General features: G+C 36.0%; 1 protein-coding gene across 1 annotated transcript; it reads left to right on the forward strand.

The window, feature by feature from the left end:
* Window positions 1–3,045: 3,045 nt before the first annotated feature.
* Window positions 3,046–3,817, forward strand: LOC127869782 (uncharacterized). The gene is made up of 3 exons (XM_052412443.1): window positions 3,046–3,190; window positions 3,235–3,735; window positions 3,780–3,817. Exons 1-3 carry the CDS (start codon window positions 3,046–3,048, stop codon window positions 3,815–3,817), a joined length of 684 nt encoding a protein of 227 aa, XP_052268403.1.
* Window positions 3,818–16,958: the final 13,141 nt, after the last annotated feature.

Raw genomic sequence — 16,958 nt, forward strand, 5'->3', positions numbered from 1 at the left:
ATCATACAAGTAAAATGCCATTTAAGACTCAACATTTTAATTAAACAAGAGCTGTCTCCATTTGAAGACATATGCCCCCGACAAACGCGTTTTCAAAACCTAAACGCAGATTTCGAAACCTAAACGCGGACCCTAAGTTCAAGGTCGAGGTCAAAGGGGTCAAAATTTGTGTGCGTATGGAAAGGCGTTGTCCATATACACATGCATACCAAATATAAAAGTTACCTATGAATCCACATAGAAGTTATTAGCATTTTCCGAGCGGAAACGCAATTTTTCAATGATTCAAGGGCCGTAACTCTTGGTCAATTTGGCTGATTAACGAACTCGACCTAGATCTTATGACCTTAAACATTTTCATTAAGTGTGGCGAAGATCCTATGACATTTGCTCGAGTTATTGAGCGGAAACGAGAAAAAACGCAATTTTCATAAAGTTTGGTGAAGATCTGATGAAAACTGCTTAAGTTATTGAGCAGAAACGAGGGAAAAAAAAAACAATTTTACGATGATTCAAGGGCCGTAACTCAAGAGTGTCTGGGTCAAATTGGCCGATTATCAAACTTAACCTAGACGTTATTGCCTTACACATTTTCATGAAGTTTGGTGAAGATCTGATGACAATTGCTCGAGTTATTGAGCGGAAACGAGAGAAAAAAACAAATTTTGCAATGATTCAAGGGCCGTAACTCAAGAGCTGTCTGGGTAAATATTGCCCATTATCTAACTTGACCTAGATGGTATTGCCTTACACATTTTCATGAAGTTTGGTGAAGATCTAATGACAATTGCTTGACTTATTGAGTGGAAACTAATCCTGACGGACGGACATATGGACGGACCAACTTAAGGACGGTGCGATTTTAATATGACCCCAGAACCTATGTTCTGGTGGCATAAAAAACAACAACATAATAGTTGTAAGAATAATCTTTATTATTACACTTCATTACAATGTTTTTGCAAAGGATTTCCTATGATGAGAGACTGTGCTTCTTTAAGGGCTTCCCCAACTTTGTCTGGCCCCTCATTGTTGATCAGATCTGAAATAAACAAATCATGATTACTTTGTAACGAAAACCATAACATGTCTGTTGTATTACGTACCAGCAACACTTAACATACTCAAACCACACTATTAGCTACATTGAAAACAAAGTTAATTAACATCTACACATTTCATTAACAAAGTTTGTCTTTTTATTGTATTACAAACTGATCTAATACTGATATTAAATTTCTATAAAATTGACTGTATATTGAAAGCTCTTTTTTATTTTAAAATAAAAATAAAGACAAGAAACCGTCGGAGACGGGTGATGCTCCCCAAAGTGTTTTTTTTGTCACAATATTGCACTATATATTCAGATAAAAGGAAAAGTAGTTGGGGGGGGGGGGACAAGAATTGCACTGTATGTACAGTTTATAGAAAATTTCAAAGGGCCATAACTCTGTGAAAAATCATCTGACCAGAACCGGCTGATAATATGCACATCTGCTCTTGGTAGTGAAGCTTCCCATAAAGTTTAATTGAATTCCGGTCATTAATTGCTGAGAAATAGCCCGGACAAAAATTGTGCACGGACAGGACAGACACACACACGCACGGACAGACGAAGTGGCGACTATATGCTCCCCACAAAAATTTTGGGGGAGCATACAAATATCTAAAGTTGTTTTTAATAAATGGTCACTATTATTCTCACCTTCCATGCAATCCCGAATATACTTTGGTTGCTTGAACCTGGACTTATCTGTATCATTTGTTAGGTCATAAAGGTCATCGTCATTAAAACAGTTAGTAGAAAACCATTAATTTAATAAATATAATTTAAAACTGTCTTAAATGGAATTTAACAATTGTTACTAAATGCAAGTTTTCCTCCTTCATGTCAGAAGAAACCATTTTGTAACAGCAACACATGTCATAAATCAGGACCTCACTGGGCTCACTGCTTTCAAGGAATTCATCGATTCCAAGGAGTGCAATTTCTGTACCATTTTCTGACAGCAGCATACTCAACTCACTTTTAAACAGACAAATTGTGTCACAAAATAAACTAACGACCGAAATTAGCGTATTAAACCTGTTTGTTGAGAATCTAAAAGTTGCAACCTTTAGAATTTTAAAGTCAACTATAATTCTGATTAAGTTGCCCATAAATTGATTAAATTATGTTAGAATAAAAGTACTTTTGGTTTGGCTGTAACTTATTAGTCAATAAACCACTCTACTAATACATTGTCATCTGATGTGTGAGAATAAAACAATTTAGGCTAACGCTCTTGAGGTTGTATTCCGTTGCATCATAATAACATTTTATTGTTCGTTTGCATATTTACTATGATTAATATATATTTAAAACAAGAGATGTGTTTGTCAGAAACACAATGCCCCCTTATGCACCGCTTTGAAGCCATATATTTTACCTTTGACCTTGAAGGATGACCTTGACCTTTCATCACTGTAAATGTGAAGCTCCATGAGATACACATGCATGCCAAATATCAAGTTGCTATCTTCAATAATGCAAAAGTTATGACCAAGGTTAAAGTTTTAAGACTAAACAAAGACAGAATGACAGACAGACAGACAAACCAAAAACAATATACCCCCGATCATTCGATCTGGGGGCATAAAAACACTTTGGACGAGTATTTTAATGTGCAATATAAATAATGGTGGAAATATAAGTTCGAATAACATCATACCTCACAAATATTTAAGTATAAGCCTTACAGCCTAATTAACCCTTAACCACTTGGATACGTATTTTGACGCATTTGAAGTCCCTTAGGAAGTTACAATGAATTTAATACCTTTCTTACTTAAAGAAGAGATGAAGAGGCTTCATTTCCAACCTTTGTAGATGATGAGCAGCAAACAGCATAAAACTTGAACAGACTGCGAGTTACTCGCATGCAGTTCTGGTTTAAGGCTGGTTACAAAAACCATTTTCACTTTGCTTCTGAGTGGGAAAGATTTAAAATACAAGCACTCGAAAGATAACAGTAGCAAGTTTGATGTCCTTACTCAGGAATTTCAATGTTGAAATGGTCTTTTGGCACAACCAGTAAGGCTCTCAGGTTGAAATGGTCTTCTGGCACAACCAGTGAGGATCTCAGGTTGAAATGGTCTTCTGGCACAACCAGTAAGGATCTCAGGTTGAAATTGTCTTTTGGTACAACCAGTAAGGATCTCAGGTTGAAATGGTATTCTGGCACAACCAGTAAGGATCTAGGTTGAAATGGTCTTCTGGCACAACCAGTAAGGATCTCAGGTTGAAATGGTCTTCTGGCACAACCAGTAAGGATCTCAGGTTGAAATGGTCTTCTGGCACAACCAGTAAGGATCTCAGGTTGAAATGGTCTTCTAGTACAACCAGTAAGGATCTCAGGTTGAAATGGTCTTCTGGCACAACCAGTAAGGATCTCAGGTTGAAATGGTCTTCTGGCACAACCAGTAAGGATCTCAGGTTGAAATGGTCTTCTGGCACAACCGGTAAGGATCTCAGGTTGAAATGGTCTTCTGGCACAACCAGTAAGGATCTCAGGTTGAAATGGTCTTCTGGCACAACCAGTAAGGATCTCAGGTTGAAATGGTCTTCCGGCACAACCAGTAAGGATCTCAGGTTGAAATTGTCTTCTGGTACAACCAGTAAGGATCTCAGGTTGAAATGGTCTTCTGGCACAACCAGTAAGGATCTCAGGTTGAAATGGTCTTCTGGCACAACCAGTAAGGATCTCAGATTGAAATGGTCTTCTGGCACAACCAGTAAGGATCTCAGGTTGAAATGGTCTTCTGGCACAACCAGTAAGGATCTCAGGTTGAAATGGTCTTCTGGCACAACCAGTAAGGATCTCAGGTTGAAATGGTCTTCTGGAACAACCAGTAAGGATCTCAGCTCTTTCACTTCATCATCATCCCCCACCTAGAAACAAGAAAGAAATGAGCCTCGCTCTGGGAAAACGGGAATAAAGGTGAAAGGCCATGCTTTAAAAAAACCTTTAAAATCCTTTATTTATCAAATTTAGTGCATATAAAACTTTTTCGTACCTGGCTTTGATTCAATGACGGTGTTATTCGCGAGAATGAATATGACAAAGTCTAGAATTATCTCACTTTCTGATCTACTCGCCATTTTTCATTCAAACTGGTAGTGACCTAGGCTTGACCCGTGCTCATTCGACCGGCATAATAGGTCTTTAGACGTGAAATTGTTCACAACTTTTGTCAAAAAAGAGATTAAAATGGAATATGATAGTGATTGTAAAGAATTTCAGTTGAACCATACATGTATGAGACTGAATTAAGTTACTGTCATTCAGATTTTTCAGACTGGGACAGCAAGTAACCATTTGCCAATGCTCAAGATGACCATCGCTAAGGCAATACGAATTGATAAAAATATCATATAAGCACCAGATATGAGGCACAAGCATCAGATATTTGATACAAGCACCATATATGAGACACAAGAACCAGGTATGTATAACAAGCACCAGTGTTGTGACAAAAGCACAAGATATGTGACAAAAGCACCAGATATGTGACAAAAGCACCAGATTTGTGACAAAACCACCAGATATGTGACAAAAGCACCAGATATGTGACACAATCACCAGAGTTGTGACAAACCACCAGATATGTGACATCAGAACCAGATATGTGACACCAATACCAATTACGTGACATCAGAACCAGATTTTTTACACAAGCATCATTTATGTGACAAAAGCTCACCTCAAAGTTCAGGTCAGGCCCATCTGGCTCCAGTTTGCGTGTGATGATGTCTCCAACTACCATTCCCAGCTTCCTGATCCGGGCCTCCGCAAAGCTGATGTGGTTGTCAACACTGGTCAGCAGATGACAGAGCAACTCTGGTGATTAACAACTGGGCATAAAACTTTACTTACTGTAGCTTCCAATGCGCTATGCATTTATGAGCATAAGCAATCTTTAATTACCACATAGATACGCATTTTGACGTGTATGTAGTCCCTTCCAAAGTTAAAGTTATTAAAGAGCTTTCTTACTAAGTTCAAGTTTTAAAGGTTTCATTTGCAACCGTTAGGTACTCATGATCAGCAAACAGCATAAAACCTGAACAGACTGCGAGTTACAGACAAAATGGCTTTTGCAACCAGCTGTTCTGGTTTTATGCTGTTTGCAAAAGCCATTTTTACTCTGCTTCTTATGTGGGAAAGGGTAAATAACTAGAAGGTTTTTCTTGAATAGCTGTTGTACAAAATATACCTATGGAGATGTTTCACACAAGTATAAGCCATAACATTACAAAAGGTAGACGCAGATAAATGGTTCAGGAACACAGCTCCAACTATTGGATGAAAAGTTGATGAAAAGTCAAGCCAAAAACTGGCCATAAAATACTCCCTTCATGCAAACCCTTTTCCTGTAAGTCAATAACCTGGTAATAAATATATATCAAAAATCCTTTAAAACCAACACTTTTGTTGAAAAATCAATAAAAATGGAAAAAAAACTGTTATGAATTCAATCTCCAACGTATCCTTGTTCCAGCCAACAATTTTCCACCACCTCGTGTTCTTGAAAGGTCAAAGAATGTTCAAGCTAAAAACTGTCCATATGATTCAATATTAATTCAATAAAAGTACAATGTATAAAGATGCAATAACCATTGCCCGTTTTATCTCCAATGTATTATTGTGCTAGCCAAGGATCATCGCACTGTCTTTCAGTTCATGTTTATCAAGTCCAGTAAAATATCATTAAGAAACTGTAGTTTCACATTTAATGTCCAATTCATCAAAGTACTAGCCGATGATTGTCTCACTGTCTTTCAGTTCATGTTTATAAGGGTCAGTCAAGTCAATTAAAATATCAGTCAGAAACTATAGTTACATTTAATCTCCCATTCGTCAATGTACTAGTCGACGATTGTCTCACCGTCTTTGAGCTCATGTTTCTTGCTACCACACCCAAAATCAACTTTATGTATAAACCAGATTCTGGGAAAACTAGGCTTAATGCATGTGCTCAGTGAACTCTGCACAGACTCATCAGGGCAGACTATAACCGCCTAAACTTTTTTTATTAAGAAGACTTCCATTAAATAAAAAATACCATTACTGTGGAAAGTGTTGTCCCTGATAGGACTGCACAAGCTAATCTGGGAAAGAAATTTACGTACATGGAGTTTTCACAGAGTGAGTATGTATTTGATAAATTCCTTCCTTTAAGATGACCGAAGCCTAAAGGTCATTCCGGTGAGAAGTTTGAGCGAAATCCACTAAAGAGGAAGAGGAGGATCTGTAGATTATTTATTTTTGTTACTTTTATTTTATTTTAATTGACATTATATTACCAAATTATATTTTTTGTTGAACAGAAAATACTGATGTTTAAGCAAGATACTGAAATTTATTCAGTTCTTCTAATTTATTTTTTATTGCCAATTTCTGCAACAACATTTAAACACATAAAACACACGCTTGTAGCAAGGGCAACATCAAATGCATCATGAATCATTTTGTCTATTAAAAATGCCATCACTCAAACTGATAACTGTCCTGATGTCTATAATATGTTCCACTAAAGATTCATACCTTTGCATACATGTACTTTCTACTTGCTCCTGTCGCCAAATATCCAATCACATTCTGCAAGACCTGAGGCTGTAAATAAGGAATGTCAGTACTTAACTTATAAAACAAATTGTACACAAGTGTTACATAATTGTCTCAAAAGGTAGCCAGCTCATAAAAAGTGATATTAGAACCTATTTCTTTTCGCCTGTAGTCCATTAAGCTAATATCAGACTAGAGGAGCCAGGATAATTAAATATGGGGTAATATTGACTTTGTTTGTAACATATGTGTATATTTTGGTATATATCGGTCTCTTGGTATACTTACGGTTATTGTGGAAGAAGGATTTTCTTAAGAAGTGACATTAATGAAATATTGTATATTTGTAAATGAACAATAAACTTAAACAAACAAGAAACCGTCGGAGACAGGTGATGCTCCCTAAAGGTTTTTTTGTCACAATATTGCACTATATATTAAGATAAAAGGAAACGTCTAGTAGTTGGGGGGACAATAATTGCACTATATGTACAGTTTATAGAAAATTTCAAAGGACCATAAGTCTGTGAAAAATCATCCGACCAGAACCGGCTGATAATATGCACATCTCTTTTTGGTAGTGAAGCTTCCCATAAAATTTCATTGAATTCCGGTCATTAGTTGCTGAGAAATAGCCCAGACAAGAATTGCACTATATGTACAGTTAATAGAAAATTTAAAAGGGCCGTAACTCTGTGAAAAATCATCCGACCAGAACCGGCTGATAATATGCACATCTCCTCTTGGTAGTGAAGCTTCCCATAAAGTTCCATTGAATTCCGGTCATTAGTTGCTGAGAAATAGCCCGGACAAAAATTGTGCACGGACGGACGGACGGACACACGCACGGACAGATAAAGCGGCGACTATATGCTCCCCAAAAATAAAAATATCATAAAAATCTTCTTATATGTCATAACCTGTAAGTTATTTATACACATAATTTATTTGAAACTGTCAGTTTAAAAAACATTGTGTTGCTTTGTATTTATCAGTATGTAAACATACAAAAACTGTAAACATGGAAATCAATTGTCTCAACACAATATCTCACCAACATAAAAGCTCGTGAAAGTGTTAGTTAAAGTTTCAAGCTCCAACTTGTTGACTATGTCAAGGTGCAACAGGTGTTATTCACAAATGACAACTTAAAGTAGCTATATGTGTAGGATGTGTTTATGAACAACTGGAATTTCTGTAAAAACAATGCAACTTTGTGTAGATTTGTATGTCCGCACCTTAAATAACCATGAGCCATGCTCGGGGGGCTTCATTGGACTTAATGCAAGTTGGCTAACTGCCATCCCAGATTAGCACAGGCTAATCAGGGACGCCACCTTCCATCTTAACTGGATTTTTTCTAAGAAAAGACTTCATTTAAACAAATAATGCCATAAGGCAGAAGCGGAAAATGTTGTCACTGATTTGACTGTGAGTAATGCGTACTACACAGGCTAATCTGTGACGACACTTTAAGCACATGCATTAAACCCCGTTTTCTCAAGGTGTACCTCATATTTATTTACTGGTTCTACAAGTAAAGCATACAGCTTCTAATGTAGTAAACAATGCCTCAGCTACACTTACTGTATCTGTGAAAAATGGCTATATGCAATCAGCCTAACACCAGATCAGCCTGCAAACAATGAAGGCTTTTAGACTTGTACATGTATCTATTAAAAAAGGTCCTAAATTAAATTTGATTTCCTAACGGACTACATATGCATCAAAGTGCGTGGCAGAGGGCTAAACTTACTGTGCTAAAGTATCTGTGAAAAATTAGCTTGGTGCACAATAACAGCTGGATCTTATGGTTCTGGGTTACACAGTTGCCAAGGAAACGATCCATCAATCCATACCTGCAACACAAATATTGCATTCTCAGCAACTGCATTACAAACCAATAAATAAACAAATAAAAATTAATAAACAGCTGTCACTGACACTGCATACCCCCATGGTGCATTGTTGTCAAATGTTAAAAAAACTGCAATCACAACCATCAGGAATTTTTATTTTAAACAGAGAACAATGCCCCTTTTAAAATAATGTGATTGTGAAAGTTTGAAAACAAGCAAATTCGTTAAATTGATATCCCCCGCCAATATGCTTCTGGACACGAACGTTTTCAAGATGGAAGGACAACGCCCTTTGACCTCAATGTGTGACCTTGACCTTAGCCCTTAGGATTATGGGTATTGAATTATAAGCACCCCCAGATGATTGAGAACAATTATGGAAAGTTTCATGGCTCTGGCTCATGTGTTAATGGAGATAAAACTGTAAGCTTATATTAAAAAGCATTTTTTTTAAGATACAAAGGGCCATAACTCCATTATTAACAAATGGTGTACAATGCCATTTGGCGTGCATCATCCTCTTATCCATATATAAACTCATAATAAGTTTCAATGAAATCCGCCAAAGCACTTCCAAGATATGGCTCCGTATCATTAACAACATGTGTTAAACATGTAAGAACTGTTAATACGAAACTTAATGAACATTAGATTTAATTTTAACTGTAACTATAACATGACAATTAACAATTATCAATAACTATATAAATTACTTTTCATTTCATACTGTGGAAATGCTATATTTTGAATAAGTCTACTTCTCGCATTTTTCTTTGTGTACCCACCATTCCCTTTATTAACACCACAAACATGTACAAGTTTGACAATTAGTCAGCCTCTACACAAGTTACATATTTAATATTTATCAATATGTAAAGAGTAAATCATTCATAATGTATCATTCGTTCAAAATTTCATTAATTGAATGTTTTATTTGTAGTTTAAATATTTATTAATGCCATACACATAAAACAAGGGACAAAATTGTCACAAAACCAGGTTTTCAATTTGACAAAAAAAAGTCTGATAAAGGCAGACAACTCAAACTGAACTGATTGTTTATAATTAACCCCCTTTGTTTCAAAAATAAATCTATTTTTAGTCGTGGTGACCTTGACCTTGGAGATATTGACATAATTCTTTCGTTTGACACACCGTCCAATGATGGTGAACAAATATGCCAAATGATTTTGAAATCTCAAAATGAATGACATAGTTATGGCCCGGACAAGCTCATTTATGGCCATTTTTGACCTTTGAACTCAAAGTATGACCTTGACCTTGGAGATATCGACGTAATTCTTTCGCGCGACACACTGTCTAATGATGGTAGACAAAGGTGCCAAATGATTTAAAAATCTCACAATGAACGACAAAGTTATGGCCCGGACAAGCTTGTTCCGCCCGCCAGCCCGCCCACAAGCCCGCCCGCCGACATTCACCAATCTAACAACCAGTTTCTGTTGTTGCATATTTTGATAAAAACTGGGACCATTCTTCCTCTAAGAAAGTACTTGATTTCAAGCCATTGTCATTTGATGGAGGTGGTCTGTAGACAACAGCTAATCGTACAGAGAAGTCTTTAATCTTTACACTACAGTCCATGTGTTCAAAGGTAGTGTATTGTTTGTCTTTAGTTGAAGTTAAGACTTTTATTTCAATGCTAGTCTTGTGTATTAGAGCGAATCCGCCCCCACGGCGACCACTGGGACGTGATACATGTTTAATTTGGTAGCCTTCAGATAAGAGCTCGGCAAAGCAGGTTTTATCTGTCGATATGCCAAGCCAGGTTTCCGTTACAGCTACAAGATCAAACTCATTAGTTGATATAAAATCGTTGAGAGACAGGGTCTTGTGTTTTACAGATCTAGGATTAATGTTGCATATTTTGATGTTTTTCTGCCCGCTAACGGTGATTTTAGCTTCAGTTGTGACTTTTATAAGGTTATCATGTATGGTCGTCTTTTCGGTGGTTTGCAGAGGTTTTGCTCTAGTTGACAAGTTACTGTTATTGTAGGAATTTCTCTCGGTAGTTATTTAATATTCTCCATGTGAACACCATGGTTTATGTCATGAATTCGTTTCAGCTTATGTTTACCGCCCCGGGCGCCTCTGTATTTCAAGATACTGAATGATTTCAATAATAAAAGAGTTTCATTGTCCGGTTTTATCAATTTTCTATCCACTTGCACAATTCATACAACATACGAACACTTATTTGGTACATGAACCTGTTTTGAATATATTGTCCCACCAAAAACAAAATAGAGTATTTTGTATCTTGTTAAATCTATGATTCAAGACCACAACTAGCATTGAAATTTAGGTTATTGCTATAAGGAACATTGATTTTTTTTCAAAAGAGCACGAGCAATTTATATGGGGTTTACATATTTAGTTATTATTTAGTTTATTACTGTAAATATACTTAACGAGATACAAAAGGCTCGTATTAATTTTTTTGTGGCACAATATATTCAATTTAAATTTCATGCAACGATATCTTTGCATAATACATACGAACACTTACATGGTACATGCACCCGTGTTAAATATGTTGTCCCACAAAAAACAAAATAGAACATTTTGTATCTTGCAACTCTCTGTTACTAGACCCCATCTTACATTAACATTTTGCTATTGTTATAAGAAACATCGATTTTTTATTTCAAAAGAGCACGCACAATTTATTTGGGGTTTACTTATTATATTCGTATTTAGTTTATTACCAAAAATAGACCTCCACTGTGCAATTAATAACGCCAAATGACTTATAATACGGACACCAAATGTTAGCGTTAAGTTTTTGAGAAAACATATCATAGTAATATATATAAACAAATAACTATAATAATAAATTTTAATCTCTAAATAGCAAATGTTCTCCAAAACATTCGCACCAATCGGAATTCTTTCACGACAGTTATTTCGTGTAATGCCTTTTCACATAGGGAAGAGCTGTTTTGTGTTGTTTAAAGCGGGTATATACGATTTTGTCAAATATTTCTTAATTAATATAAAATGTGTAAAAAAAATATTAGACATATATTTAAATATAAACTAAAACAAAAGTTAAGACGAACATGTGTCGAAAAATGCTAAATAAGCCAGATATTTAATTCTGAAATCGAAAAAGGCTGTACAGCCGAATTCGCCAGCATGTATATCATGCATGTACGATGTGAATCTAAATTTAGTTTAACGGTTCATTTGAAATTCCTGCAGCGATATCGATTCATACGACACACGAACACTCACTAAAAAGACGAATGCATCGGTTATTGTAGGAAAATAATTACGAATTATCTTCGTCACAATCGGTTCGAGGCGCTCATTTGTATTTGCTGTATTTTATGAACTTCGTCTTAAATGTATCATTTTTCTTGCATATTGTGTGTTATTATAACATATTTGAATCAATATTTTACAATTCAGCACATATAAAAATCGTATATACCCGCTTTAAGAAAGGTCACAAACTATGCTTAAAATGAAGTCAGTTTAAAAAATGGGTTAAATCAATTAATTAGTTATCAGAGAAGAAACGGCGTCGGGAAAATGAAAAAATTGTGATTTTAGTTATATTTAAATATACACGTGCGTCAATAATTTGTATTGTAAGAGAAAAATGAAATTTGTTGATCTAATTCTCGAACTTCACGTAAGTTAGCAAAAGATTCATTATAATTGATAATAGTCTACACTTCTTCGCGAGATTCCTGTTTCTCGATCGTTCTTTTCAGCGGTAATTTGATAAGTGTCTCATTTTTAATGCGTTAAAGTTGATTATAGTTTACTGTCGCATATCATGTTTTATTGACATTTATATTCATTTAATTCACATCATCCTAATTATCATCATCATCATCATCATCATCATCATCATCATCATCATCATCATCATCATCATCGTTATCGCCATCGTCGCCGTCGTAGTCGTCGTCCTCCTTCTCCTCCTCCTCCTCCTCCTCCTCCTCCTCCTCCTCATCATCATCATCATCATCATCATCATCATCATCATCGTCATCGCCATCGTCGCCGTCGTCGTCGTCGTCATCATCATCATCATCATCATCATCGTAAACATCACCGCCATCATCATCATCCTCGTCGTCATCATCATCATCAGCAGCAGCAGCAGTAGCAGCAGCAGCAGCAGTAGCAGCAGCAGCAGCAGCAACAGTAGAAGCAGCAGTGGCAGCATCAACATCATCATCATCGACACCATCATCATTATCATAATCATCATCATTAAGATAATCATTATCCTCCTCGTCCTCCTCCACATCATCATCTTTTTTATCTTTGATAATCTTACATAATTTCTTGTCATATAAACAACTAAACATAGACACAGGGGGCATGCGAATTCGTATTTGACATTTTTTTCTAAACATCAATGCAAGAATATATGAGTCGGCCGCAAAAAAGTCCCTTTGGTTCATGGTTTTGTTGAATTTTTTGTCTATTCCAAAAGTAATAACTCAAATCACGACGTGCACTACCTGAACGCAAACTTTGACTTCCTAGCTGGTTTACCAGTAGATAATTCAGATTAGTATGCGAGAAATTAACAACTGCCCATGTTAGTAAGAGGTAAATGGACGATGAAGGAAAGTATTTAATTACCAATCTCCGCGCATGTTATGCGGCCGGCCCGGGTTTTGATTGTCTGATTGCTGATTGTCTTATTTGTATACCGACAGTTATTATAACTACATAATTATGTTCGTTTTACAATAGTTTGAATCTCACTTTAGTTGTTTATCATGTATTGATATGCTCATGTGCAGACATTCATATTGTTAAAAATACGAACGTACTATCTAGACCAGAATAAATACACCCTTCCCGACATTCAACCCAGCTCGATATTCGCGAGTTTTGCCGGATGTCGATGTCAGATCTGGCTCGACCTTCGTCCCAGCTCGATATTCGAAGGTTTTGCCGAATGTCGATGTCAGAGCTGGCTCGACATTCGCCCCAGCTCGATATTCGAAGGTTTTGCCGAATGTCGATGTCAGACTTGGCTCGACATTCGTCCCAGCGCGATATTCGCGAGTTTTGCCGAATGCCGATGTTAGAGATGGCTCGACATTCGTCCCTGCTCGATATTTGGGTTTCTTTGCCGAATGCCGATGTCAGACCTGGCTCGACCTTCATCCCAGCTTGATATTCGGGTTTGTTGCCGAATGCCAATGTCATAGCTGGCTCGACATTCTTCCCAGCTCGATATTCGAATATCGAATGTCGATTGCCGATGCCAGTGCCAACTTCACGCACCTGGAAAGAGAAACCCAAATCAGGCATTGTCCGTCTATTGGTTAGAGTGTTTTAAAAGTACATGGCCTGAAATGAAGAAAATTAAACCCAGGTCTCTAGAGTTAGCTCGTGCTAAAATGACAACAGAGTATATGTTTATGGAGTATTTTGGTTAACTTGAGTCATGCCTAAAAACGCTCATCCTTCTTAACAGAACAGAAGAGAACATAATGTTTATTTACGACTTAAGCATTTAGAGATCATCGTCACAACAATATGAACAAAAAAATCACATGCGTCAACAATACATGTCATTAACAAACTAACGAACCACATTAAGTGTTTAACGTGGATGAGAAAGGCTTCACTTGTAAACACAAACCACCAAGTATTATTTCCAGAGCTGACAATTGTCCACCTGCAGTGACCTCATGTAAAGGCCAAACTGTGACGCTCATTGGTTGTGGTAGTGCTGGGGGTCATTTGCTCCCACCGCAGATTGTGTCTGGAGCAGAATCAGTCATCTTCACTAAATAAGCCCAGTGTGATGGTGTAAGAAATGAAAGACTATGTCTGCATTGGACCCATTTAAACTACTGCACCCCTGTAAGATTGGTGAGGATACAGGAGAAATTCTTCTGTCAACATTGCATAATTAAAGAATAGCGACTTTTGTAATGCAATTAACAATGTACATATGTAAATATTTAATTGTTACTACTTGTTGGACTTTTCTTTTAGTTCACGTAAGCACCAGAAACGAACGTTGACTGTTTACAATAAGTCAGCTTGGCCAAATTACTCTAACTTTCCAGGAATTATTGCATGACGTCATACCCGCGAATGCGAATCCAGGGTAGAAAAACAAAATAGCGTCTGTAACAGGTTTCCCTTCGTATTTCCTTTATACTGTGTATAAACAAAACACCTTCACACGACTCCTTTTTATTTAGACTCTCTATTGTTCCATATAATCACATGTTAAACATAATCACTGTTTTATAAATATTTTAAATACTTAAATTAAGGTTCATGTAGAGGCTTCATTTTGAAAAATGTGGGACCCCTAGCATTGAACTCAAATTTGACTAAAGGAAGAGTGCCACATTGAAAATGTATACATATATGCTTTAAAGGATGTTTTTTCTTCAAACTGCTACCAGTTTTGTACATCAACGTATCATAACATCCACAAAATCAATCAAAATACAAAGCGATTTTAACACTAAAATATACATTATTTTCAAAAATCTGAATCATGTTTATTCCACGTATTTCGGCGGAACATTATATAATTAGTGAATAATATCGACATTGACGATGGCAAGTTACGCTTAAATAGTAAAAAAAGTTTACATATCTAGAAATATCAAAACTCAAACACATGTCATTTCATCACCATGGGGGCAGCCATTTTTAAATTAATAAAATAGAAAGAAACATGCTAAAAACTCACTCATCGCCTAATTGACATTCCAACGGTTGACGATGACAAATGCATTGGATTGTAATCTTTCCGTTGATGTTTGCAAACTGCACTATCAGACCTCATAAACACTCAAAAGAATAACTATGTAAGAAGCATTTCACCAATGTTTACAATCTTTGTCGAATCACACGACATATATTATTGCGCATAAAATAATACGCTTACAGACTGATAGAAAGATCGATACGTAACTCTGTTCAATTCATCGCGGTATACTATTCTATCGATAATATATAATAATACATCGCTTTAACAATCTAAAAGTAGAAATAATTCTTTTAAACGGAGTTTTTGATAACGAAAGTGAAAACAACGGAAGTTGGATGGATATTTCTGTGAGATGCACTTCGGCTCCAGAAAAACAATACAAATAAACTAAAAAAGACGTGTGGGGGACAATTTTCCGCTGTAAAATATTTGAAATAGGGTAAGTGATGATATCTCTACGTGGTCATTTCTGTTATTTATTGCGATCTCTTGCTGATTAATGTTAATAGTTGTTTTACTAGTTGCCACCCAACTGTCAAAATAAGATGTGTTTTCTCAGGTATGTGTATACACATACCCGGTTTTCTCACCACTGCACGTGGTTTCGACCGATTTGTTTTGCACGTTTTTCTACGGATCACAGCGATGGCCACGCTCTCAAAATGGGTAGAAGGAATCGAAAAATAAAATCAATCGTTTGCCAATTCCTATTAATCTTTACAATTTTATATGTCGTCTGCAATCTATTTCAATTTGAGATTTGCAATTTGGTTGAGAGGTAAATAACAACATTTTTAAGCCTTTGAAAAGAATTGTGACTCTTATTATCCACCATACCTGGATTTTTAAAAAGTAGTTACGTTTAAGTTATTTTTAAAACTTTGTTTAGGATATTAATCCAAAATAGGCAGTTGAATAAAAACTCATTTGTTGTTTTATGACAATAATTTTATGTGAAGTGTTGCTAACTTGACCTTGTATATGTATATAGCTTTGTATTTATTGAACTTAAGGTAGTGCATATCCTTCCTAACTTTAGATTGAGATTTTGTAAATAAGTGTAAAATGTATTGGTTTTAAACCAAAATATGAATAAAGCACACAAATATTGACTGTCAAAAATGTGTTAATGTTATTCTATCCGTCTTTAGCTTTAAAATGATATATAGTTTGACCATATTGTACCACATTCAATGAAGAAAAACCAAAGCGAAGTTTTTAATGAATTTTATCCCCCCCCCCCCCCATGAACCTTAATAAAATAATCTTATCGTATTTGACAAGTCCTAATAAAATGAATGAAACTTAATGATTGAAAACAATTTACTATTAAGAGGGAAGGGGGTGGCTCTGTTCTCGACTTAGGTAAAAGTTACCTTGAGTTTCTCTTGAACTCGGCGATAAATTTCAAAAATCCAAAGCCTTATATACCCTTTTGGTAGAAACAAGCATGACAATCTCATGCACAAAAAGGCGACACTGCCTAATGTAAGAGGGACCCATACAAAAGTAATCTATAGATTGAATCGATATTTAATTTATCCAGTATAGACTAAAAAGGTTTATAGCTTATAGTAAAGTTTAACTCTAGTTTAGTTGTGAAACATCCCTCCTGTGTATAAAAAAATGCACGAGTGATTCAACATGTGCACAGGCTTAGACACCGTTAGTTCAATAACTGGAAAGAATTGTAAAATAAGATCTATAATGTATAACAATAGTAGACTGATGTAAACAAAGTTTATATTTAAG

The sequence above is a fragment of the Dreissena polymorpha genome, chromosome 2, assembly GCF_020536995.1.
Source record: "Dreissena polymorpha isolate Duluth1 chromosome 2, UMN_Dpol_1.0, whole genome shotgun sequence".
Taxonomy (NCBI): domain Eukaryota; kingdom Metazoa; phylum Mollusca; class Bivalvia; order Myida; family Dreissenidae; genus Dreissena; species Dreissena polymorpha.

Bases quoted from the DNA above. Each gene is read 5' to 3' on its own strand.
- LOC127869782 (XM_052412443.1), top strand. From the start codon at position 3,046: ATGTTGAAATGGTCTTTTGGCACAACCAGTAAGGCTCTCAGGTTGAAA. The intron at 3,191-3,234 runs GTAAGGATCTCA...ACAACCAGTAAG, and splicing joins ATTGTCTTTTGGTACAACCA to GATCTAGGTTGAAATGGTCT. The intron at 3,736-3,779 runs GTAAGGATCTCA...ACAACCAGTAAG, and splicing joins ATGGTCTTCTGGCACAACCA to GATCTCAGGTTGAAATGGTC.